The following is a 24823-nucleotide window of genomic DNA, read 5'->3' on the forward strand; positions in this document are numbered from 1 at the left end:
ATTTAAAGCTGTTTTGTAAAAGCCTTAATGTTATTTTTCTATTTTATAATATTTTATCATGCTTGTACCTTCTGTGCTCGCCTTCGTGCGAGACTTCTAGTGTGTTTCGATCGGCCTGTGGGTTGGAAACAGCCTGTCAAGTTACACTTAATTAAGCTAATACGCCAAATGATGGCGGTTACGCTTAATTAAGCGTTTTAACTCGGCGGATCTGTCACACCAACTAGCCACAAACGACACCACCACCATCCATCTCCGTTTCATTCAAGCCAAAGAGAAATAATTTGCAAAACTCAGAGAAATAAAGCCAGAAAGGACTATGCATGCCATCGCTGCAATTCTGCAATGTGCAAACCATCGCAGAAAATGGTAATCGTGTCACCTTTTCAGCTGGAGGATAAAAAGAACAGTAAAAGAAAACGCCAAACATTTCCAGTTTTGATCAAGCTCCTCGTGGTGTCATCTTCAGAGAGATCCGGGAGTTACCCTCGCTGCACTTTATCAATGTAAAGTTCAGTTTTGTTCCTCGTTCTTGTAATCGAAGTACACATGAGCTTGCTCAAGCTGGTTTTGTACGGGACCCGGGTCAACCGATCATCTGGTTTGTCCCCCTCCCAAGCTTTGTAAAAGTTTTATTGGACCGTGACCTCGCTGGTTCGGATGTTCCTGAATAAAATTGAGCAAGCTTCCCTAAAAAAAACTGTTTTGATTGGCTTTTATCTGTGATTCTGTTCTATGGATTTTTTTTGCGTCAACATTTTTCAAAGCCATATAGCTCTCCCCAACCACTCTTTGTGAGTTGATCCATCTGAAACGGCGGGGGGAAGCCGTGTTGTGAGCTCGGATGGAAACCGCTCCGCGATCTCCGGGCGACCTGAAGGCGACTCTCGAGGCGACCGCGATCCCGATCTAGATCGGGGCTTCTCCGGCCACGATATTCCTTGCTCCACCGTCGACTGCTCCGGTCACGGTGTCCCCGCCACGCCGGCAATAGCTGCAGCCGACGGCCACCGCAAATCGCCGGTTAGCCGTTCCGGCGCCGTCGACCACAAACCCTATTGGGACCTGCGCCGCTTAGGTTTCTAGTTGGGATCGTGGTAGTACGCGCCTACTCCTGGGTGAGGCGTGGTACTTCTTGAAGCCTCTCCGGCCCTGTGCCAATGGCGTCGACCGGAGGAGATGGGACTCGGGATTCACGCCCGGCCCGAGTACAGGATGATGCAAACCCTAACGTTGCCGACATGCTAAAGAAACTCAACCTGACGGAAGAGGAAGGGGAGTATGTGGCCTTCAGCGATGATGAGGCTGACGGTGAGGAGACAGCAACCGAATGGGCGCTGGTTGGGAAGGTGATCTCCCCAGGCGCCTTGAACAAGAGCACGATCATGGGAGCTCTGAAGCCGGCATGGGGGAACCCATATGGTTTGAAGCTCCGCTCGATTGGTGAGAAGACTGCTAACCTGTTTGTAGCCGAATTTGGCAGCAAGGAGGACAAGGACCGAATCCTGGGCGCATCGCCCTGGGTTTTCGGCAAGTACTCGGTGATTCTACGTGAGTATGATCACAAGCTAAAGCCGTCGGAGATTTGTTTCGACCGCATGGAGATCTGGGCAAGGCTCATTGATGTACCGTTGGGTTGGATGAACCAGCAACGTGGAGCTCGTGCTATGGGTCTTCTTGGAGAGGTCGTTAGGATGGATGTCGATGGAGAAGGTAAAGCCAGTGGCCCTTTCCTCCGGGCTAGAGTGGCTATTGATATCAGTAAACCCATTAGAAGGGGTGCCCTAATTAAGAGAAGCAAGAATGAACCTCCGGAGTGGTTTGATGCTCAATACGAAAGGCTGCCGTATTTCTGTCGTTCATGTGGAGTGCTGGGTCATTCTGACCTGGTGTGTGAGACGCCGGCTCCACGTGATGCTGAAGGAAAGCTGCCCTATGATGTCAAGCTACGGGTAGAGGATAAGAAGAAGAAGCTTCAGAGCTTTGCGGAAGCAGCTGCTGAGTCTTTGGGGAGTGCTGCATCGTCGGGCTCCAAACAGTCAAGGGAGTCGGCTGAGAAACCTGATGATCGAAAGAAGGATAACACGAGAGGTGCTGATGAACATGAGCTGGAGGGGGACGCCACTTCTCCACTCAAAACTAAATCTGTGGCTAATGAGAAAGGAAAAGACCCATCGACACGTATTACCCGTCCGTTGTTCCAGGCAAAGAAAGGCGAGGTACAAAAGACGGCCAGAAAGAGGAAATCCAAGACTAACGGGCCGGCGATCAACCCTGCTCCTGGCCTTAACCTGCCACCAGTGAATAATACAGCGCTAGTTCCGGCAGGATTGGTGAATGCGAGGGTCTCTCAGCTGGACCGGGGTGGTGGAGGGAATGAGGATGATATGGAGGAGATGATTAAGAAGCAGAGAAGGTCATCTACCACAAACATTGCGTCATCGGCGGCGGCTGCGGAAGGCAGTCCCCGCCGGGCACAATGAATTGCCTAAGCGTGAACTGCCGGGGCTGCGGGCGGCCTGAGGCAGTTCAAGAGATCCGTCACCTGGTGGAGGTGGCGAGGCCCGCGGTGGTGTTCCTCATGGAGACACGGATGAGCAAGGAGCGTGCTCTTGGTTTGAAGAATAAATTGGGCTTTCCGAACGGTGAAGCAGTGAGCTCGGACGGCCTAAGTGGAGGACTGGTGCTGCTGTGGAGGAGGGATGTCACGGTGGCTATTCAGAGTGCTTCTAAATCCCATATTGATGTGGTTCTATCGTGTGCATCTTTGGGGGTCCGGGAGTGGCGCCTCACAGGTTTCTATGGTGAGCCGAGACGGGAACTGCGTAAAAACAGCTGGTACCTTATGAGATTCCTACGAGCTCAGCTGGATATTCCTTGGTTGTGCTTGGGGGATTTCAATGAGGTGTTAGCACCGGAGGAGCACTTTGGAGTAAATGAGAGGGAACACTGGCAGATTGCTGCATTTCGGGATGTAGTTCAGGACTGCCAGTTTATGGATTTGGGTTTCAATGGACTCCCCTACACATGGGATAATAGACAGGGGGAGGACAGGAATGTGAAAGTGAGACTGGACAGGGCTCTTGGCGATCACAAATTCATGGAGCTGTTTCCAGACACTTCTGTAACGCATGTACCATTGGTGGAGTCAGATCATTGTGCATTGGTGTTCGAGATGCACAGGAGACAACGGAGCACTCGGAGGAGGAGACGGAGACGGGTGTTCAGGTATGAAAATATGTGGCAGCACCATGATGATTATATGGCCTTTGTGCAGGAAAATTGGGACCCAGGCCGGGGGGTGGCTGATCTGAATTCTGTTGTGAGTTCACTAACTAAAATGCAGTCCTCCCTTAATTCTTGGGATAAGGAGGTCTTTGGCTCTGTCAAAAGGAAAGTTGCATCTCTCAAGCAACAAATAGAGGTTGAGAGATCAGATACCCTATACCGGGGGCCGACGACACGTGAGAAGGAACTGATGAGCCAACTGTCGGAGGCCCTGGCGAGGGAGGAAGTCATGGAACGACAGCGGTCTCGTGTCGAATGGCTGAGGGAAGGGGACCGCAACACCGGTTTTTTCCAGGCCAAGGCCAAGGCGAGGGTGCAGACTAATAGGATTCATGCACTGAAAAATCAGGATGAGAATTTAATTTCTGAACAGGAGGATTTGGAGGCGATGGCAAATAACTTTTACCAGAATTTGTTCACGGCGCAGGCTGATCTTGAACCAGCGCTGATTTGCCAATATGTGCCAAGGAAAGTCACGGCTGCAATGGCTGAAGTTTTGGAGCAAGCCTTCACAGCGGAAGAAGTTGAGAAGGCATTGTTTCAAATGGGTCCGAACAAAACACCAGGACCTGATGGCTTTACGGCGGGCTTCTTTCAGCGACACTGGAGCCTTGTTAAAGAGTCGGTGGTGAATGCAGTGCTTGGTTTTTTAAATGGGGGAGAGATGTGCAACGAGGTCAACAGGACTGTGCTAGTTCTTATACCAAAAGTGGCGAACCCACAGGAGCTTACACAGTTCAGACCCATATCCCTTTGCTATGTGCTATATAAAATCTGTTCTAAAGCTATGGCGAACAGGTTGAGGTGTATACTTGATGACATCATTTCAGAGGAGCAAAGCGCGTTTGTGCCAGGCCGTCTTATCACTGATAATGTACTCCTCGCGTATGAATGCATCCACTACCTGAGGAAGAAAAAGAGCAGGAACGGCGCGTGTGCAGTGAAGCTTGATATGGCTAAAGCATATGACCGGGTAGAATGGGAGTATTTACGGGCAATCATGATGGCTCTTGGTTTTCCAGTGAGATGGTGTGATCTGGTGATGAAGTGCATCACCAGTGTTTCGTTCTCGGTACGAGTCAATGGTGCACTATCCCAGCCTTTCACTCCGACCAGAGGTATCAGACAAGGAGACCCGATCTCCCCGTACTTATTTTTGCTGTGTGCTGAAGGTCTCACTTCTATGTTGAAAAATTGTGGCCCTCAGTATATAGCAAAAGGTATCCGGGTGGGAATTCATGCCCCGTGGATTTCGCACCTTCTGTTTGCTGATGACAGTATGATTTTCATGCAAGCGAACAAGAGGAGTGCTGATAGGCTTGCTTGTATCTTGGATACGTATCATAGAGGATCAGGGCAATTGGTGAATAGACAAAAATCTGCAGTGTTCTTTAGCACCAATACTGGCCCTGAGATGAAACAGATGGTCCAGCTATCACTGGGAATTGAAAAGGAAGCGCTGGGGGAAAAAATACTTGGGCTTGCCGACTGCAGTTGGGCGAGTTGCTGATGGCACCTTTGATTATTCTTCAGATAGGATCAGGAACTTCATTCATGGCTGGGGTGCAAATAATCTTAGCTGCGCCGGCCGTGAAGTGCTCCTCAAGGCCAATGCACAGGCAGTTCCCACATACCCTATGAGCTGTTTCAAATTACCTGCTCCGGTATGCAAAAAGATGAAGTCTCACATATCCAACTACTGGTGGGGTAGCTCAGTGGATAGCAACAAAATTCATTGGCAGCGATGGTCTAAGCTAACTACGCCAAAAGGAGAAGGCGAAATGGGCTTTCGTGACCTGCCTTTGTTTAATGAAGCCATGCTTGGTAAGCAGGGATGGCGCTTGATTACACGACCAGATTCTCTGTGTGCCCGAGTTTTAAAGGGGAAGTATTATCCCAATGGAGACTTTCTGTCAGCAACAAGGAAAAAGAAATCCTCGGAGACCTGGATGGCGATTTTACATGGACGAAAGGTTCTTCAGAAGGGGATTATCAAGCGTGTTGGCCCTGGGGACACGATTAATATATGGAATGATAATTGGATCCCAGGTATCAGGTCTATGAAGCCGCTTGTTCATCTGGAAAATTCACTGGTTCAGCATGTGGATGAGCTCTTTCTTCCAGGAACAAGAACATGGGATGAGGACTTGGTTCGGCAGTCCTTTATACCGTCTGATGCAAATGAAATTTTGAAGATCAGACCTGGTTTACGAATGGATGAGGATACACTTGCTTGGAGCCATGAGAAGTTTGGGATGTATACTGTTCGATCTGCCTATCGCCTTCTCAAAGAGGAACAGATTCAGTTGGAGGCGAGCAAACTGAATGAGCCAAATTCATCTGATGGCTCCTGGATTTGGAAGCGGTTGTGGAAACTGAAAATCCCGCCAAAAATACGGATCTTCTGGTGGAGGGTTGTGCACAACTTCCTCCCTACGAAGATGGAATTACACCGACGGCATGTGGAACCGGAAGCTACGTGCTATACCTGTGGAGCTGCTACTGAATCTCTGTTTCATATAGTCTTTGAATGTCCGGTGGCAAGGATGTTCTGGGACGAGGTGAAGAAGCTGACAGGGATTAAAATTCCAAAGCTCCACCAGGCGACTTGGGTGAAGGACTTGCTAACAGGTGATCACTGCTCTGTAAGCTCAGCTGAGTTGATCATCTGCGGGGTGTGGTCGCTGTGGACAGGACGTAATGCAAGGAAGCATGGCAAAGTGGAATGGCGTTCGGCGGCAGCAGCTAGGCACATATCTTCGTTGCTTGAAGACTTCATTGGCTCTGGTACAGATACGTCCTCGAGGCAGGAGGTAACCCGAGTGCGATGGTCAGGACCACCCTCTGGATGGATGAAAGTCAATACGGATGCAGCGTTCTCACTGAGTAATTCGACCGGAAGTACTGGGGCTGTACTACGTGATCACAGCGGGAGTGTCCGGACAGCTGCAGCACGGTTCTACCCCTGTGTTTCAGATGCTCTGATGGCAGAAGCCTTGGCAGTGAGGGACGGGCTGATCCTAGCAGCCGAGCAGGAGGCCACAAGGGTGGTCCTGGAGACAGACAATGCAACGGTGGCTACCCTTGTTCGCTCAGATGATGGATTTCGTAGCATTATCGCTGGCGTTTGGCATGAAATTAGAGAGCTTAGTCTTTCTTTTGCTTCTTTTATTTGTACTCATGTTAACCGGGAAGGCAATGAGGCAGCGCACTTGTGTGCACGTAGGCCATCAGCGTCTTCACCGGTGATGTCCTGGGTTGGTGATCTCCCGAACTGGCTGATGGAGGTCGCTAACAAGGATTGTAATGTTGAGTCTTATTAATGAAGCTCCCTGATTTGCCCTCAAAAAAAAAACCACTCTTTGTGAGTTGTGCTAACTCAAATCCTTGAGTTGGGTTGAGAGATCGAGTGTTTGTGAGCTTCTTGAGAGCAGCAGTGAGCAATCCATAGTTATAGATTACATCTCCACTAGTATACATAGATAGATATAGATTGGGTTTCCTAAATTCATCCACTGAGAGTCTGGTGCTCCTTTTCCTCCATGGATTACAAACAGAGAACAGAATAGACAAATTAATATCGACAGAGAAGAAGTACATGATCCTGGGAAATCAGTCGCATGTGCAAGTGAACCATGACCCCAAAACAAAAAAGTTTCACACTGAAGCACACATCGTGGCGAAACAATCCAAGGTAGACGCTTACTTAAAAAAAAAATCACATGTAGACTCTCGACTGCACAAGGCCACTAGGGAGCCGTGATCTACTGCAGCATTGCCATGGAGGCGACCGCCGCCAACGCCATCGCTACGACAGCTCGGTAACCTCCACGGACCCTGGCGCCGTTGGCGTTGGGCGCGGGAGCGGTGGTCGTCGGCGCGTCGGGGGTGCTGTCAGTGGACGAGGCGGCCGGCGGCGAGGCGGCGCTCGGCTCGCTGCTGCCACTGGGGGTCGCCGCCGCCGAGCGCGCCGGCGCGAGCGCGGGCGCCTTGGAAGGGGCATCAGAGGACCGCGGCTTGAGGACGCGGATGTTGACCTTCTGGCCGGCGGCGCAATGGCCGGGCACGCCGCAGATGAAGAAGCGGTGGCCGGGCCTCTTGATGGCGATCTTGTCGTCGCCGGAGGTGTGCGTGGCGATGGGCGTGGAGTTGGAGCAGCTGTCGTAGTCGGCCTTGGTCACCTCCAGCACGTTGTGGATGCCCTGGGGGTACGTGAACTCTGCACGCGGCCATGCGAGTGGTGGGCGCCATGGCCATCAGCTCATGATCATCAGAGTTCAGAACGAAAGCAGGGCGGAGAAGAAAAAAACGTGCTCTTGTTTGGTAGTATGATCTTTCGATGCCATAATGGTCACGCAAAGAACAAAAAATAAAGCGGATGGAAACGTGCAGCCTAAGGTACACGTATTACCTGTAAAGACAGACAAACACTACGTTCGACACCGATGCAGAAAACATGCTTGTATGCTACTCATGATTGAAAAAAATTCCAAAGTTCTTCACTTTACAACTACTGGTTTGACAGTAGTATATACTGATAGATGAATGGTGGTTGCATAATTGCACCGCATCTTAGGATAGTTTCGCAATGGTATGGCCCTTTTGCTAGCATATCATGATAGCCATATATGGTTTCATAAAAAAATGATAGCCATAAATGGTTATTTTTTATTGTGTTCATCTGGCCGATTTGCAGGTACTTAAATACTAGCCTCGAATTAAAGCTTGCATCCTCTTCAAAAAATATATATATATTAAAGATTGCAATGCAGAAAGGATGCTAGACCTTGCACAGCAGAGCACAAGACAGCAGCCTATGCCATGGTGCAGTAACTACTAACTACCGACATAAACCAGGCCCTGCACCCATTTTCCATGGATTCCTCCCTGGCTTTTCTGATTCAGATCTTCAGTGGTCGGGCAGTAAATTTATGGATCATATCATAGAGATCATCGTGCGGGGCACAGCCATCACGAAGCCTCCGTGATCTTGCAGGCATGTACTGCGCAGCGTGCAGTGAGACACATGAAAACCAGAGGTAAAAGGAAATATTTTACCCGAGTTCCGTTGCCAATGCCATGGTTAAACTCAAGACACACTTCATCTAAACGCAACGACAAAAGAGAAGAAAGACGCGTCGTAAAAAGTACTGACGGCGACAATTGAGTGGCGTTCATCTCCTCTCGGTCTCTGCACCAGTGAGACATGGGGGGACAAAAGATGCAGGTATGGTGCCTTCTCAACATGTCACTGAACCTTGAGCAACTGTCTCATAGTATTTGCAGACATTGTCGAGCTGAGATCAAACATGCTCCTAGCTAAATGGAGCATCTGAGCATCAAGTCATCAACTATCAGGAGCAAGCTACAGTGCTACACGAGAGTAAAACAGGTAAACTGTTGTAGCGAAACTGCAAGAAGCTGGGAAATGCGTGCGTGCGGCAGCAGCTACCATTGAAACTACACATAGCAATGGTACTCGAAGAAAGTTGTGCATGATGGCAGCAACGGCAGTGCTATTGAACTTGAGCGAGAGAAGACTGAACTTGCCTATGATGTCTCCAACATGAAAGGTCTTCTTCGTAGTCCAGTCGGTGTAGTTGATGTTGCCGAGGATGGTCCAACCGGCGGCGTCGCCGACCTTGTAGATGGCCGCCGACGAGGTCGCAGCCATCGCGAGCCCAAGCGTCAGCACCAGCAAACCCCTCATGCCCACGGCCATTGCTAGCTGCACCTGCTCTCCTCCTGTGCAAGCTCGATCGATGATCTTGCGAAGGCGAAGCTATATATATAGCAAGAAGAGATCGAGGACGAGATGCCAAGAGCAGAGGAGACGCAAGGAATTCAGTTCCACACGCTTTGCTTGCGCCAATCGCCGCACCGAGGAGCAGGATTTATAGGAGCCCTGCTGGCCTGCTCGCTCGTGTCCTGCACTGCATTATTGACCGTTCTGCCCCTGTGCTCTGCAAACAAAATGCTCTGCTTTGCTGTCTCTGCTCACTTGGTGCTGGCAGGTTGCTCTTGCGCGGCGTTTTGCTCATGTTCCTTGAGTAAAGCAAACTCAAAAGCTGGCCGTGAATCCAAGTCTTAATCATGAGCCTGCTTTCGTTGTTGGGTGAGGTCTCTGGTGCCAATGCCATGAGTGAGCGAGTGGGCTCTGCTGGTGAGTTGGGAGTTGGGAGATGAGATGTTTTTCGTTTCATGGATGCAACGAGAGGATTGGAGCCATGCATGCAAGAATTTGTCTTCCTTTTGATCTGTTTGGTGGATGTATGCTAGCTGCTTGTGCCTCACTTGCAGTGAGGCAGACCTTTAGGCTTTTCCCTGTTTTATACATTCGCTCTTCAGTCTTCACATGTGGTATATATGAAGGGACAGTGACATGGGAATATTTTATTCAGATTTGTTGTGTTTATGTTGACCGGAACGACATAGAGGATAAACAAAGAAGCTTTACAGGATGTTTGCCCACGAAGTACTATAATTAGTTAGCACTTTTAGAGTCGGAAGCAATCAAGCAACGCCGTACATACGTAGCTTGTGCTTTTGTCAAGGAAAAAAACTAAATATTTGTTGCGAGGTCCCTTCTTGATCGAGGCTATCGGATAGCATCGAAACATGTTCAAAGTCATATAACAATAGAAATTTGTCTCTCTCTCTTTTTTTTTTACTTTAGAATTCCCATATCATGTGGCCGGATATGTATCGTGCATGAATATTGATTTTGTGTTGAGATAAGAGAAGGTTTATTGACATTAGACATTCACATTTTTTAGAACGTGCCTTGGGGTGGTAATGGACCATGGCCCTAATGGTCTCTTCACAATTCTATTTGGCTCTTAATTTTTTTAGCTCAAAATTGAATAAGATTAGAGCCCGATCTTTTTAGGGCCCGGCCCTTAGATTATGTAGACAAAAAAATTATGGCTTTTTACCACCCCTGCCCTTGGCACATATTTTATTAAGAGGAATTAGACAATTGCATCCAGTTGAATATGCATAAATGTTGTAATCAATTTCCCTCCGGTGCAGTTTATATTCTTAAAAGTATTGCAGCCGAAAAACTCGCAACAACATACCGCACTAAACAAGTGTGAACAACAAGCAAGTCACGTGCACCATCATTTTTTCTTTACATATATGTGCGAAATGGTACCGTGCATTCGAGGAAATGTGGTGCTTCCATCCGTTCCGTTCATCAGCAGTATGCAGATTTTCTGTACACGCTACATGTCCAATGTTGCTCTGAAACTCTGAACACATGCCTATTATGTATGTATTGAGCACTCTAATAAGAAGAACATATGTTTTTCTTTTTAACATCTGTTGCCATGCCAACGTACTAGTTAATTTGCTCAACTTTTGGAAGGTGGATCGATCACTATTTAGTTACCTATGCTGTAATTTTTGTTTGGAAGATAATATCTATATACTTCCTCCGTCCCAAATTATTAGTCGTTTTGACTTTTTCTAGATTAATAAACTTTACTACGTATCTACATATGTATATATATATATTATGTATGTATATATATTATTATCATACGAGAAGGCAAGAAGGGTGAGGTTAACATGGGCAGCATCGCATCACCAAATAAACATGTACATATAATTAAGGGATTCCATACCACACCTCTCCACAATCACCAAGGGAAGCTTGATAGTAAAATTACATATCCATCAACCACCGGGGCAACAGTTAATAGTAACGACGACACATCACAGCTCGAAGGTGTTCTTGCCGGTGAACTTGACCTCGATGGGGCTGACGTTCTTGCCGATGCTGCGGAAGTTCTGGCCGACGCCCTGCCTGCCGGCGTTGACCTTCTCCGGGTAGACGCCGTCCTTGGGGTGCAGGTACTGGACCTCGCCGTTGGGGAAGACGCGGTAGAACTGGTAGTTGATCTTGTACTTGGAGCGCAGCCTGGTGCCCAGCGCCAGGCACTGCTCCTTGCGCGCCAGCTTCAGGAGGTTGGGGCCGTCCCGCATGATGGCGGCGCCGCCCGTCGGCATCTCGAACACCTGCTCCTTGGGGGACGTCCACGTGATCACGTAGAACTCCTCCACCTGCGCCTTGCGGAGCAGGCCCCCCGTGCTGCCGCCGAAGATCGGGGACGGCGTGTTGGGGTCCAGCTGCGGGGGCACGAACCCCTTGGGCGCCTCCTCGGTCGCCGCCGCGGGCTCCCCGGCGGCCGCGCGGAGCGGGGCCGGCCCGCGGGAGGGCGACGGGAGCGCGAGCTGCGACGACCGCGGCGCCTTCGCCGGCGACCAGGCCGCCGCCAGCAGGTGGCGCGTCGCGGCGGAGGCTTGCGTGGCCATGGCCATCGGCTTAATTACTAGCTCTTGGAGGAGCTGGCGGCGGCTTCGAAGCTGGGGCGCGCGGCGGCAGGATGATGCTGGGGCAATGAGGAGTGGCGGGTGCTAAGAGGTGATGCTCCGGTTTGGGTGGCGGCCGCGGGTGGCGCAGTGGATAAGGGGATATGAGGCCGGCCAATGGGGGGAGCGGATTTTGATACGTCCGGAGGCCGGGCATCCACACATGTCTCGTCGCCTGCCACACGACGCCGCCACGGTGTAGGAAGCTGCAGATCATAATCTGACCCGGGTCACCGGGATGTAGGCAGGTATATGCACGTACTGCAAATCTAGCCAAACTCCACATACATGGATCGCCACGGCTAAGACTGACGCTAGAACACCTGTGGCTGAACACAAAAGCTTAGAGTATTTCTCTTGGGATGATCAGCATTTGAGTTTTTTTAGTCGCTACAAAAAAAGCATTTGACTTTACACAACTGTGATGAAATGGTAAGCCATTTCTATCAAACACGCGTGACAGAAAAAGCGACGTCCTAGCAGTCCACCGGCCCAACCAGCCCAACTTGTCGATACAGTCCCACCGGCCCAACCAGCCCAAATCGTCGATACAGTCCCACCGGCCCAACAGGCCCGTTGCGTTAGTTGGCCCCTCCTCTCTCGCGCGCGTTCACCCTCTAGGCCGGCCGTGCCTGCGGCCACACCCTGCCGCCGTCTTCGCCGCCAGCCAGTCGCCGCCGCCCCGCGCCCTCGTGCACCTGCCAGCTGCCGCCACCAGCGCGGCCTCCAACTCCTCGTCCCGGCACCGCTGCCATCGCCCGAGCGCCGCCCGCGCAACCGAATCCAAGTGGGTCCGGCCCCGACACGTCATCACATTTTCCCCGCCGTCTGATCGAGATCAGTTTTAGGAAAGGAAACCCGACTTGCTTGTTAACCAAAGTTGTGCTAGCCTTTCTGTCTGTCCGCCACCGAGAGGCGAGAGCCCCCGTGTGTTGCTTTCCTCGCCGATGGAGGAAACCCTAGCCGTCGAATCCGCCGCCGGCGAGGCGCCCGCCGCAGTGGCGTCGGAGCGGAAGGAAGAGACGCTCGAGGAGGTGCTCTCCAGGCACAGGTCAGTAGCCCTCTTCCTTCCCCATATCAGCTGTGGATTGGGGTGATTGAGCTTCTGCCTTCTAGATTTCTGTCAAGTTATGTCAGGTCGTGTGTCTCGCGAGAAAAAAAAAAAACTTCCCCCTTCTTGTTTTTATGTGTTAAGTAGGAAACGCATGAAGAAAAGATCGATTTTTTTTTCCCGTGGTAGGAGGTACCTGTGGATTTTGAATTGTAGGCTGGCTGGTTCACTAGATTTGACACTCGTGCAGCTGTGGCTTTCCTGTAAGATTTGGCACTCTCGTGTAGCTGCGGATTTCCAGTAATCCAAAAAGTTGCAAATTTTATTTATCTGTGAAGCTGGACATGTTTCTTCTTAGCCTAGATGACTAGAATTTCTCAAGGGACCGTAAGAAAGTTAGTTCCATGGCGACAATTAAACGTCTTGGCTTGTGTATATACTAGTGATATATGGATGCAAGCAAATGCTCTGTTTTCATGCTGTTGTTCAAGTGATTGCATACACATGTGACCCGAGTTGGTTCGCTGAGCAACTTTCGCTGAAAACCCGTGCAGCACGAGCGAGTTTAATGCATTTGAAAGATATCAGGTGGTTTGGCATCCCAGTTGTGCTGCCAGCCGACTAGGGCTCAAACCCTGGGAAGGTTGGCTGTTGGCGTGTTTCTTCTCAACCTAGATGACTAGAATTTCCCTCAGGGCTGTTTCATGGACGCAATTAAACTTCCTTGCTATTAAAATTTTGAATATATAGTGATATATTGATGCAAGTGACATTTTTGTGTGCTGTTCGAGTGACTACGGTACAGACACACACATGGCCCAAGTTGGTTCGCTGAACAATTTTCCCTTAAAAGCAGTGTAGCATGTGTGGGTGTAAAGGGCCTAGAAGATATCACAGTGGTGCGACCGCACTGATATCTTGATGGTTGGGCACTCAATTGAATACCCAAAATTTTTGGTACACAAATTTATACACATAGTATATAATATGTATATGTATCCAAAAATAAGAAAATAAAAACATTTATAAAGGAATTCTTAAATTCTAGTCTCTAACTTTCTATGTTCTTATGTAGAGGGTCATTCTAAATATTACTTCTCCTGTATTCTCATGTTCCCATAGTCGTTCCCTCATATCGGATATCCTATTGTTTGAACCTTGATGTATTAGGAAACATGATCCATGAATACAAAGGATGAAGGTCTAAAGATCCGTGTCTAAAATGGCATGACAAGTAGGGATCGGGTGTGGATTTTTGTTCTCAGATCTGAAAAGAAGAGAGATAGTTTAGGATGTTTCTACCTTGAGAGATTGGTTTTAGATAACTGTTGGAGGGAGGTTTTCCACTAAAAATCCTAAATTCAAAATTAAAATAGCCTTTTGGGGTGTCTCTTGGAGATGAGCTAAAAATTTACAAAACAAGCTTCCCACATTACCTCTAGTGCTTAGATTGCCCACTTCCCTCCTCCAGGCATAGTCACAACGGTCCAGTCGCAACCCCCAATTGGCACCGACCCCAGATCCTCAGCTCTATCCATCCCAATTCTACTCCCCCCTCCCAATTCCAGCCGGCGGTAGGGAACCCTAGCGGTGCGGTGGGCGATGGCCGCTTGCAATGAGACACGAGTGATCTACGGCATTGGAAACTGCGCAACATACAGCGGTGGCCAAAAAGTTTTTCGACCTTTGAAAATGTTGAATACTCAAACCTAAAATCCTGGGCCCGCCCCTGCCCAATTGTGGTGCCAACCGACCAGGGCTTGAACCCTGGGACGCGCGAAAAAAAGGCCCCTCGCTTTGTGCCTCAGTTACTCAGGCAGGGAGTCCACCCTTCGCTAATTCGGCTTTAGGGACATTTTCTCGAGTCTCGACTCTTGAAGGTTGAGATTCCTTCTTAAGGGAAGTTTGTATGGAACTATGGATAGGTTCTGTTAGGTATAACACGTGTATTGCTGCTACATATGCTACGTGCCATGAACAAAGTGCATTGCTGCTACATGACTGCAATACTGCATTATTCGGGGTAGAGAAGTTCATCTATGCCAGACTTCACACCAGTTGCATTCACTGCACATTTTCACTAAAGGATTGAGCCCTGCTAGAATTCTAATAATGAATACCTTACGCTCGACTTTTTCAGCTGATCAGCATAAAGGATAAGGTGTATGATAGTAAAGAACTTCGATCTTTCATGTTCCATTCAATTAAATTTATGAAAATCACATCAATTTAATCTAGAAAATGGAATATGATGCATGACTTGCTTTAGGTTTGGTATTTCAAATTGTGTGATGATATAATGGACCTTTGGCTGAGAATGCAGATACTTTAGTATCAAAGGATCAGTTTCATAAGGAAGATTTTATATATTGGAAAAAAGAGGAGACTGTTATAAGTGGCATGAAATGTTTGCTTGCCTACTTGTCAGTATGATATAAAAAGGTTTATGTTTGAAGACTTCATCAGATGTTCAAATGTTACACAAATATAGTAGTCAAATCATTTATGGAACCAATTTTACACATCTAAACCTCAAGTTTCTGGTCAGTCTCTAGAGAAGCCGTTTTCTGCCAGCTGACTGGTTAGAATATTATATATTTCATTATACACTAAATCTTTGTTCACGTCAAACCCAACAAGATTGTGACCTGCAAAAGTTATTTCATATTTCTGCGTGTGTTTTATGGTGTGAAATCAGCTGTGTAGTGAGTTCATTGATGTTGGAGCTTGCTGTTTTCTCTTCCTCATTTATCAGACTTGGATGTTCCTTACCTGCTTCCTTGATGGTTTCACAAATGGTGGGCTGCAACCTTTTCAATTGTGTCACAACTCACAAGTTTATTGACATTGATTTTCTGTTTAATGTGTCTGAAACAGGAAAGAAAAATCCAAACTCCAGGATAAAGAAACAAGCCTGAAGAAAGCTGCTGCCAAAGGAAGCAAAGCGGAGCAGAAGGCTAAGAAAAAGCAAGTAGAAGAAGAGATTACACGCCTGTCAGCTGAGTTAGAGGCGAAACATGCTGCGGAGCTTGCTTCTTTTGGGTACAAACCCTCAGGCAGCTCAGAAAAGGGTAACCTTGACAACCTAGTGAAGGCCATAGCTGGTGTTTCCATGTCCAGCAATTTGGATTCCGCAAAGCCCAGCAAGGGTGCACGGCGACGAGAGAAGAAGGCAAAGGAGGAAGCTGCTCGGGAGCAACGGATCCAAGAAGAACAAAGCAATCTTGTCAGCGACCGCATGCTGGAAAAGGAGAAGCTTGAAAGTAAGCTTGAGCCCTTGGGGCTGACCATTCAAGAAATAAAGCCAGATGGCCACTGCCTGTACCGTGCTGTCGAAAACCAGTTGTTGCTCCATTCCAAGGGCACTGCACGGTACAGCTACCAGGACCTACGACAGATGACAGCCAAGTACATGAGGGAGCACGCAGACGACTTCCTCCCGTTTTTCTTAGCAGAAGGCAAGGCTGAGACTGGGTCAGATCCCTCTGAGAGCTTTGAGAAGTACTGCCAGGAGATCGAGTCCACGGCAGCCTGGGGTGGACAGCTTGAGCTTGGTGCGCTGACCCACTGCCTCAAGAAGCACATCGTGGTCTACTCAGGCTCCTTCCCAGATGTGGAAATGGGCCAGGAATACAAATCTGGATCCGGAGGTAGTAGTGTGGGGGATGCTAGCATCAGGTTGTCCTTTCATAGGCATGCGTATGGTCTTGGTGAGCACTACAACTCGGTGATTCCAACTGAGTCATCATAACAAAAGAAAATCACTCTCTGATATGTTTGATTGTTTACTGGTCTTGCATGTTGGAGTTTAAAGTTTAAACACAGTAGATGACTTGTTTTTGGTTGCTGCTAAATTTTCCATCTCGTCGGTCGTTGATGGTTGAGTGTACCAATCAAAGCTGTACTCGGGAGGTTGCTTCCCAAACAATTTTGCTCTCACCAGTATTATGTTGCAATCAGTGATGTGTTTTTCCATTGGCTATATCTTGGTGCTGCTTTTGAGTGGAACACTAGAATCAGTGATATGTTTCTTTGCCAGTGTGCATTCCTAATAGGCTATAATAGCTGTTGCCTTGTGCCTTACCTGAAATCGGCTGTAAGTTTTCTGTTGGACGGCCCAGTTGCATTTTGCCGTCGTTCCGATCGCTCTCTTGGCTTAGAGATACTGCTGTTCAGTTGACAATCTGCAAAAAGAAGAGCCTTTCCAGTCGCAATCAGAAAAATCAGTTTGGGGTTCCAACGGAATAGTCAATCGGTTTGGGGTAGGCGTCAACGGAGACCATAAAAATGGCATAGTGCTCGCCGTCGTAGCCAGCAGATGAGTTTGCAACGGTAGACCTATCCTCTTAGGTTGATGCTTCGCCAGATGCAGTCATCACATATAAGGGCACCAGCTATCGGAGGATAAGAGAGGTAAGTAGGAGTTTACTGCCGGCAAGATACATTGTAGAGGGTATAAGTAAAGCAGATAGTAGTTGCTGCCAGGGTATATAAGTAAAGCAGATAGTAATTGCTGCCAGCAGTAACACTACTACCAGGTAAGAAGCAATATACATTGCTCCTTTACTTTCTCTCTATAGGGACCCAGCTTATTATTAGCACATTGTGACTTGTGTGAGATGACGAGGTCTGATCCTACCTTATTACCGAATCAGGCAAGCTATATTGCCCATGCCCTAATAAAGTGAAGAACCTGATGACTACTTGCTTCCACAGCTGCAGCATGAAATGCACTCCTTTGCTGTACTCTGCTGCGTATGAGCTGGCGGTCAGTGTCCCTTTGTGTTTACTGTTTATTAATACTACTCCCTCCTTCCCCGTTTATAAGGCATACACGTATATCAAGATTCAAACCTTCTCATCTTTGACCAATAATTTGACTATTAAATTTTTGTTTTTATAATGCAAATTTCATATGATTGGATTCATAATCAAATATAGTTTACAATGATTATAAGTTTATAATCAAAAGTAATATAATATATGATAAATAAACGGGGAAGGAGGGAGTAGTTCTCAACCAGCATGTGCATCGGGAATTTGCTGCGGGTGAATTGATTGCACAAGTGGTGTAACAAATTCCGAGTTGATGTCAGAAAAATGGAAACTTCGTTTAAGAAAAATCGTTTCAAAAAAAAAGAAAATGAAAACTGTTGAGTTCCCGACAGGCAACACCGCAAGTCAGGTGAACAGCTACTCCAAGGTCTTCGTCTCCTCCCCTCCCTCTGCTGCTGCGAGCGCCTCACCTCCGCGTTGCTGCGCTTGGACGGCAGCCGGCTCGCCACCGGCACCGCACCGCCGCCGCCGTCGTGGCGCGGGCTCGCGGAATGACTTGGCTTCGCTTTCTGGGCCTCGGGAGTAAAGTGGGCCGAGTTGATTTAGCCGCACACCGGCCCGCGTGACGCTGCCGCCAGTCCGCCATGGCGCCCTGCGAGAGAAACGACTGGCTTCATTTGCTGGGCCTCCAGATTAGACTGAGCCGAGCTGTTGTAGCCGCACGCCGGCCCACGCGACGCGCCGCTCGCCTCCCGCGGGGTAGGATCCTGCCGGGCGTTCCGATCCGACGGTGTTGCTGGCCCCAGGGTGGACGGTAAATGAAATGCCGTCCACCCGGTCTGTAAGCCAAACACCGTCCTCCGCCGTTCCCGTCCCCGCGGCCACTGTCCTTCCCGCCGCCGTCCGCCGTCGTCCTGACGCGCAGAACGCAGCGCCTCTGACCCAATCACTATCAGGTCGACCAGCTTCCGGACGCGCAGCCCGCCGAGGTGACGACTCTAGGTCTCGTACCTTCGTGCGCCCACGCAGCTTCTGATCCCGTGCTGCGGTCGCCGCCGCCGCCGCACGTCGCCATCGACATCCCAGGCTCCTACGCCGCCGTCGTAACACGTTGCTATCGATATCCCGGTCGCCGGCACGCCACAACCGGACCCGCGCGTCTCGACGCGCCGCACCAAGAACATGATGATGCGCGCCGGCCTTCGTCTCAAGAGCGTGTGGGTCGCGTACATGCTGCTGGCCGTGTCCGCTGGTCTGGAGCGCGTCCCCGTTCCTGCAAGTCATGGTGTTCTTTTCCGGCGTGTTCACGACCGCCCTGTTCCTCGTTCGGGACGCGGAGGAGCAGCAGCAGGAGCAGGCAGGCGCAGACGATCTATGCAGGGTCTATGCGACTATGCGGGCGAGGAGAGGCGCGACGGCTGAATTAAAAAACTAGAACATTTTGCGCGCGTTGCGCGCGGCGCGCCCTATCATAACCAAAAAGCCATAGAACATGGACATATAAAATGTTTGGAATGTTGAAACGAATGCACTGCAATGTCTTAATAGAGAAGTCTCTATTTTACAAGACGATCAGTTTAGTTCCTTGTAGCAGGGACATTGACTGTGTTGCATCTGCAGCCTGTTAGATTGTGTCAAATCATATATTACAACTAACAAACATCTCAGTCAATAGCTTGTAATATCGATTCAAATAAACATGCAAAGTACTAAAGTATGTTCATGAATAATCAAAAGAGTAGATTACACAGTTTGCACCTATGAAATTTTAAAAATAAATCTAGCTATTTGACACAGGCTCTGAACGAACCAAGTAGAAAGCAAATGGCTGCATCTGATAGACAAAAGGAGAATATACTCTTCTTGCAGTAACCATCCTTGTTTACCTGTTTGTGCTGCATAGGCAATAGCTATTATGTGCATAATAATACTACCATGGTCAGACTAAGGGATGGTACATTGGTACTCATGAATACTTTTCTACCAAATACAAAGCTGATGCAAACAAAATTGAACAAATCTAGTGAAACATCTATGACAAACATAATGCTACTGCAATCAAACATGGTGTATCCTATTCGCAAGAAGTGGAAATGGTGAGCCTGGAAGGCTAAGGCTACAGTTCTTTTCTTTCTAGATGCATGGAGAACCTAGCCTAAATGAGATTAATGCAATCTTGCTAATTATTTTTTTATTCAACATACCTTTACATGCTTATTATGAACAGTGCACTCTAACTATTAGTAGAATAAAGATAAAATAAGGGAGAGGAGGTCGACCTTGTGTGTTGGTGTCTGTCCACAAAATTTCCAGTAATAGTTTACCCACAAGAGGCTAGCATGTTCTGTGTCCATATAATGATTCCAAATAATAATGACTTAAGCTAACTTCCAAGTTTCATGTAAGCTAAGGCACAATGGACATGATCCCCACGGATTACACCGCGTACCATCAAATCACCTCGATCCCTACGGGAAAGCCAATCCTGTCAAAACAAAGAATGGAATCAATCCAAGCATAGCAAGAGGTCAACTAAATGCAGGGATTTGGAGGTACGCCTGGTTACTATCCAAATATGTGGACATAGCTTTGCTATTCCTCCATGCATCTATCTCAACTCTGAACCCCTTGGTGAAAGAAAAATGAGAGGAACATGTCTGAATCTCTCTCAGTTCAATTATCCTGGAGCGCATCAATGGCTGGAGTTCTGTGCGGGCAGTGTTTCTCAGTTCAGAGGAGGCAGTGATTGCAGTATTGCTCACCAAACCGGGGAAGAAGTGTCGCCACTAAAACAAGTCAAACAAACAAAACATGTGAAACTTGGCCAACTTAAATCTTGTCCAACCAACCAAACAAGACCTGCTTGCATTGTGCAAACCTGGCTTGGGTTGTACATGGTTTATTTCTAGTCAGGGACTACCTAAGAAGAACAACCAATCATAAGTTCACAACCTATATAAACATGTTTATTTAAGGTTATCTTTCCACTTCTCTCTGTAGTCTCCACCTCACATAACCAAAGGAAGGGGAAATATGTTGCTGTCATTAATTTTCTTTTCTTTTCAAATGGTTGTTCATGTTTTTTTTAAGTACCACCAAGGCATGATAGAATCATCTCATCTTCATCTATCTATCTGAACCAGAATGATCACCATGCTTACCTCTCTGTTCTCTCTATAGTTGACAGGCAAAAGTCATACAAAAAGCATAACTTTTCCTTGTCTCTCCTCGGATTAGAAACCTAGAACGCAAGCACGAAAAAGAAAGTTACAGCAATAAGGTCCACATCAATCAGATTACACTATAGATTTTGATGAGTAGCTACATAAATATGCATTAACAAATGCCAAAACTGAAAATTTAGTGTATGTTTAGGAACTCGTAATTTGCAATATATAGATTACTGACAGCATATGGTAAAGAAGTACCCCACTGATAACAAAGGACCAACCCATCAATTTGTAAAAAAGTGTATGTCTAGGACAAGAACATTGTGTCTCATCAACTGTACTGATCCAATTGAACTTGTTTCTATATCTATACTGAACTCTGAACTTGAATATGCCAAGCACAATTGAGGCTGTGCAAAATCAGCAAGCAAATCTGAAAGGAAAAAGGGAAAAAAAGTGTAAACCTTGTGCACATTTCATCGAACATGTTGAGAGCATCATACGTGGACACGTCCATACTCGCAACAGCAAGCCCAAGGGAGAGTGCTGGTGGATTGGTGGCGGATAGAGATGAGGTGCACACGCACTTGCAGTGGAGAGCGCTACTGCCTTGTTGTGCGGCTGTTGCTCCAGCAAGGTGGTGGAAAGAACAGGGAAGTGGCGTGAGGAGTAGAAAACTGAGAAGATTTCACTTTTGAGGGTTGCTGCTACAGTAGATTGGATTGAGATGCAATTAAAAATTAGAGAGAAGGGAGCTGCTGCCGCTGGTGTTTCTTTGGTGGAGAAAAAGGGAGGAGAATATGCTTGATCTGCTACTATGCAGCTCGTAGGAAGGAGAGAGGAGATGGTGCTAGCCTAGCGATTTGCACTCAGCCAAGGGGCGGCCTCGGCATCGTCTGCAACCTCGGGGGGCAGTACGATGATACCTTTGATGACGTCCAGCTGGTAAGCAGGTCTTACTCTTCGTCTTGATCGAACATAAACATGTCTTGATTCTGCTAGGATTTAGCCTAATTACCAAGATAAAGTCTCCTGTTCCCAATGAAAAATAGATGTTTGGTTTCTCCTGGTGTAGGAATACTGAATAGAATTTCCTGCTGCTGTTTATTTTTTTTTTGCTTGCAGCAACTGATGAACTACTTCACCTACAAAGCCGTCAGGACCATGCTGACCCAGCTCTACGAGATGAACCCACCAAGCTACCGTTGGTTTTACAAGTACGCAATAAACAGGAATTCTCTCTGTCCTACCGCATATCATTGATCTGTTCATCAGGTATGAATTCGGCACAGTTATATAACAAACATGTTCTTGTTTCTGCCACAGCTTCGTTGCTGTCAACAAACCTACTGATGGCAAGCTATTCCTTCGTGCTCTCAGCAAGGTAGTGCAGAGATAAATCCACTGATACCCTGCACATGATCTTGTACTCCTGCAAAATAAGCTCACAAAATTGCTGGCTTTGTTGTCATTCAGGAGAGGCAGGAGCTTGCAGAACGGGTGATGGTAACCAGGCTTCACCTGTATGGGAAATGGATAAAGGTAACTGGTGGAATCAACATCACTGCCAGTGTAGTCTGTCCATACGTTGCCAACCAACCTGCTGCCCTGTAGTTCAGCTATAGACTGACATTTTGGTTCTGGATAACTGTCAGAAATGTGACCATGGAAAGATGTACGAGATGATCTCCGACGAGAACCTAAAGCTGATGCGGGAGCGGCTTATGGAGACTGTCATCTGGCCAACCGATGATACCAACACGGAGAAGATCGGCTGAAGCGAGGTGTGAAATTCTTTTGGGCTCCTGATTAAGCTTAGCTCCTTAGGTAGAGCACTGTGGTTTCTGCATCAGTCTGTCAGTTACTCAGTTGTATATAACTGGTGGAGTTGTAGTAGAGAGAATACATTTTTCTGGGAAGTGTTCAGGAACAGTGTGTGGCAATATGAAGTCTTACAGTTTTGATTTACCCCTCCCTTGTCTCTACAGTTGATTTAAGGTAAAAAAATACTCTGCCTTGTAATTTGAATGAATAATGAAGCTTTAGTACATTACAGAGTTCAGATTGTCTCGAGTTCTTCTGTTTGAAGCTTTTATAATTTTCCATTTTGACTAACCATATCATCCATGCATTAGTTTCAGGCTTGATATCTCGAAATGTCGACTGCTGTTACTCTTATTAATTGAATATACAGGAATGTTACATGAACCAGTTAACTGTTAAGCAATACAGGGTTGACGGCGTGCTGTTTCGACCATTGTTCCAAGCTAACAGTTGAGTGGATGCTGAACCTGTTGTTTTGTTTTGTGTATGAAAAACGCAAGAGGTCGATCAGAAGCACTCTTGCAACACCTGTCTGTTGGCACCTCACTAACTGCTCATCTCTCTTGGGTGACTTGATTTTCCCTTTCTGCACGGCCTGAGCTTCGTGCGGTCGTGCTGTCTGTTCCTGATCTGTGCTGTCTCGCATGTCTCACGCGCCTAGGCCCGAGCATCACCGCTCCTCGGACGCTCCTCCACGGGCGGCGTCCAGGCCTCTCAGTCTCAGACGAGAGCATCAGCGTGACGGCGGCCGGAGTGTCTGCTCTGCTCCCTCTGCCGTCCGATGTCCCCAGTCCACGGAGCCCATCGCTACAGTATCGGGCCTAGCCAACCGCCGCCGCGTGGCCTCACCGCGACTGGGGCCTCCTATACATCTTGTGGAAGATGGTTAAGCAAATCATCTATAAAGCCCAGTTGATGTTGAATTAGCATTTTGAAAATATTGAACTAGTATTTTGAAAATGTTGAACGAGTATTTTAAAAATGTTGAATCAGTGTTTAGAAAATGTTAAACTCATATTTTCCCGACCATCTTATTCGATGCCGGCAACGAGCGGCGGGCGGCGGCGTCGGAGCTCCGGCGGTCCAGCACAGGAGCACGTCGGCCGGCGCGCGGCGCAGCTCCGGCGTCCAGCCGGCGGCGGCGCTCCCACACAGGCACGGCGAGGACGCACGCTGGGGAGGCTGCGGCGTGTCGCGCGCAGCAGCGGTGGTCGTGGCGCGCTAGAGGCAGGCGCAGCGGCGGCGGGAGGGCATGGCATGCGGAAGCAGCAGGCAAGGAGCGGCGGCGGGCGGTGGTCGGTGCGCAGACGGCGGCGGGCATGAGCGGCGACGCGGGATAGAGAGAGAGGGAGGTTGTGTGTGAGGAAGATAGGGTTTGGGATGTGGATCCAACGGTTGTTATTTGTTTGCACGAATCTCAAATACTGGAAGGTGGGGAAGAAAAAAATCTTTCGGAAGATATATATAGGTTTGGCGACCGCGACTCAACGTCGGAGCTTTCTGGGCCTCGGGAGTAGACTAGGCCGAGATGATGTAGCCGCACGCCGGCCCACGCGAGGCGCCGCTCGCCTCCCGCGGGGTTGGATCCTGCCGGACGTTCCGATCCGACGGTGTTGCTGCCCCAGGGTGGACGGTAAATGAAATGCCGTCCATCCGGTCGGTAAGCCTCCCCGGTTTCCGTCCCCGCGGGCACTGTCCTTCACGCCGCCGTCCGCCGTCGTCTTGACGCGCAGAACGCAGCGCCTCCGACTCAAATCACTATCAGGTCGACCACCTTCCGGACGCGCAGCCTGCCGAGCAGACGACTCCATGTCTCGTGCCTTCGTGCGGCCCCGCAGCTTCTGATCCCGTGCCGCCGCCGCACATCGCCATTGACATCCCAGGCGCCTACGCCGCCGTCGGAACACGTTTCCATCGATGTCCCGGCCGCCGGCACGCCACCCCCGGACCCGCGCATCTCACCTGCAGTGACAAGCGTTTCGGGTTGCTATCATCACTCAGAAAAGAAAACGACAGTTCGGTGCCCGTGGCGAGGTCGACTGCTCGCCGTCGTGGCCTCGAGCCTGAATTGACGCCGCCTCTCGTGGTCGTTTGGAATCCATGCCCTTCTTCCCATCCATCACTGCAGCACCTCACCTCTATGTTGCTGCGCTTGGACGACCGGCTCACCACCGGCACCGCGCCGCCGGGCGGGCGCGCGCTGGCCGCGAAGACGGAGCTCCCTGCTGCGGCTGCGGCTGCGGCGAGATGAATGACTGTGACTGGCCTCAGTTTTTGGGCCTCGGCAAGACTGGGCCGAGCTGATTTAGCCGCACACCGGCCCACTCGACGCTGCCGC

The 24823-nt window shown here is 48.8% G+C and overlaps 5 protein-coding genes across 5 annotated transcripts; 3 read left to right on the forward strand and 2 right to left on the reverse strand.

Moving 5' to 3' along the window:
- The first annotated feature begins 1241 nt into the window (after nucleotides 1–1241).
- On the forward strand, nucleotides 1242–2483 carry LOC120687514. The gene has a single exon (XM_039969527.1). It carries the CDS (start codon nucleotides 1242–1244, stop codon nucleotides 2481–2483), a length of 1242 nt encoding a protein of 413 aa, XP_039825461.1.
- Nucleotides 2484–6775: 4292 nt separating this feature from the next.
- On the reverse strand, nucleotides 6776–9169 carry LOC120692621 (mavicyanin-like). Its single transcript, XM_039976003.1, has 2 exons — nucleotides 8839–9169; nucleotides 6776–7507 (listed from the first exon to the last, which is right to left on the reverse strand). The coding sequence occupies exons 1-2, from the start codon at nucleotides 9008–9010 to the stop codon at nucleotides 7053–7055; spliced, it is 627 nt and encodes a 208-aa protein (XP_039831937.1). The 5' UTR covers nucleotides 9011–9169; the 3' UTR covers nucleotides 6776–7052.
- A 1681-nt stretch (nucleotides 9170–10850) lies between these two features.
- LOC120691653 (photosystem I reaction center subunit II, chloroplastic-like) lies at nucleotides 10851–11709 on the reverse strand. Its single transcript, XM_039974794.1, has one exon. It carries the CDS (start codon nucleotides 11611–11613, stop codon nucleotides 11008–11010), a length of 606 nt encoding a protein of 201 aa, XP_039830728.1. The 5' UTR covers nucleotides 11614–11709; the 3' UTR covers nucleotides 10851–11007.
- A 572-nt stretch (nucleotides 11710–12281) lies between these two features.
- LOC120691651 (OVARIAN TUMOR DOMAIN-containing deubiquitinating enzyme 5-like) lies at nucleotides 12282–16697 on the forward strand. Its single transcript, XM_039974793.1, has 2 exons — nucleotides 12282–12715; nucleotides 15593–16697. Exons 1-2 carry the CDS (start codon nucleotides 12612–12614, stop codon nucleotides 16464–16466), a joined length of 978 nt encoding a protein of 325 aa, XP_039830727.1. The 5' UTR covers nucleotides 12282–12611; the 3' UTR covers nucleotides 16467–16697.
- Nucleotides 16698–18673: 1976 nt separating this feature from the next.
- LOC120687519 (chaperonin-like RbcX protein 2, chloroplastic) lies at nucleotides 18674–22723 on the forward strand. Its single transcript, XM_039969533.1, has 6 exons — nucleotides 18674–18808; nucleotides 21406–21606; nucleotides 21787–21878; nucleotides 21988–22045; nucleotides 22138–22203; nucleotides 22317–22723. The coding sequence occupies exons 1-6, from the start codon at nucleotides 18674–18676 to the stop codon at nucleotides 22437–22439; spliced, it is 675 nt and encodes a 224-aa protein (XP_039825467.1). The 3' UTR covers nucleotides 22440–22723.
- The last annotated feature ends 2100 nt before the right edge of the window (nucleotides 22724–24823 follow it).

Source organism: Panicum virgatum, chromosome 9N, assembly GCF_016808335.1.
Source record: "Panicum virgatum strain AP13 chromosome 9N, P.virgatum_v5, whole genome shotgun sequence".
Lineage (NCBI taxonomy): Eukaryota > Viridiplantae > Streptophyta > Magnoliopsida > Poales > Poaceae > Panicum > Panicum virgatum.

What these genes read in the sequence shown, in the direction of transcription:
- LOC120692621 (XM_039976003.1), bottom strand. Translation starts at nt 9,010, where the DNA reads ATGGCCGTGGGCATGAGGGGTTTGCTGGTGCTGACGCTTGGGCTCGCG. An exon ending in TCATGTTGGAGACATCATAG is followed by an intron (nt 7,508 to 8,838) that starts GCAAGTTCAGTC and finishes GGCCGCGTGCAG; the next exon opens with AGTTCACGTACCCCCAGGGC.
- LOC120687514 (XM_039969527.1), top strand. Translation starts at nt 1,242, where the DNA reads ATGCTAAAGAAACTCAACCTGACGGAAGAGGAAGGGGAGTATGTGGCC.
- LOC120691653 (XM_039974794.1), bottom strand. Translation starts at nt 11,613, where the DNA reads ATGGCCATGGCCACGCAAGCCTCCGCCGCGACGCGCCACCTGCTGGCG.
- LOC120687519 (XM_039969533.1), top strand. Translation starts at nt 18,674, where the DNA reads ATGATGATGCGCGCCGGCCTTCGTCTCAAGAGCGTGTGGGTCGCGTAC. An exon ending in AGCTACCGTTGGTTTTACAA is followed by an intron (nt 21,879 to 21,987) that starts GTACGCAATAAA and finishes TTTCTGCCACAG; the next exon opens with CTTCGTTGCTGTCAACAAAC. An exon ending in TCCTTCGTGCTCTCAGCAAG is followed by an intron (nt 22,046 to 22,137) that starts GTAGTGCAGAGA and finishes GTTGTCATTCAG; the next exon opens with GAGAGGCAGGAGCTTGCAGA.
- LOC120691651 (XM_039974793.1), top strand. Translation starts at nt 12,612, where the DNA reads ATGGAGGAAACCCTAGCCGTCGAATCCGCCGCCGGCGAGGCGCCCGCC. An exon ending in GAGGTGCTCTCCAGGCACAG is followed by an intron (nt 12,716 to 15,592) that starts GTCAGTAGCCCT and finishes TGTCTGAAACAG; the next exon opens with GAAAGAAAAATCCAAACTCC.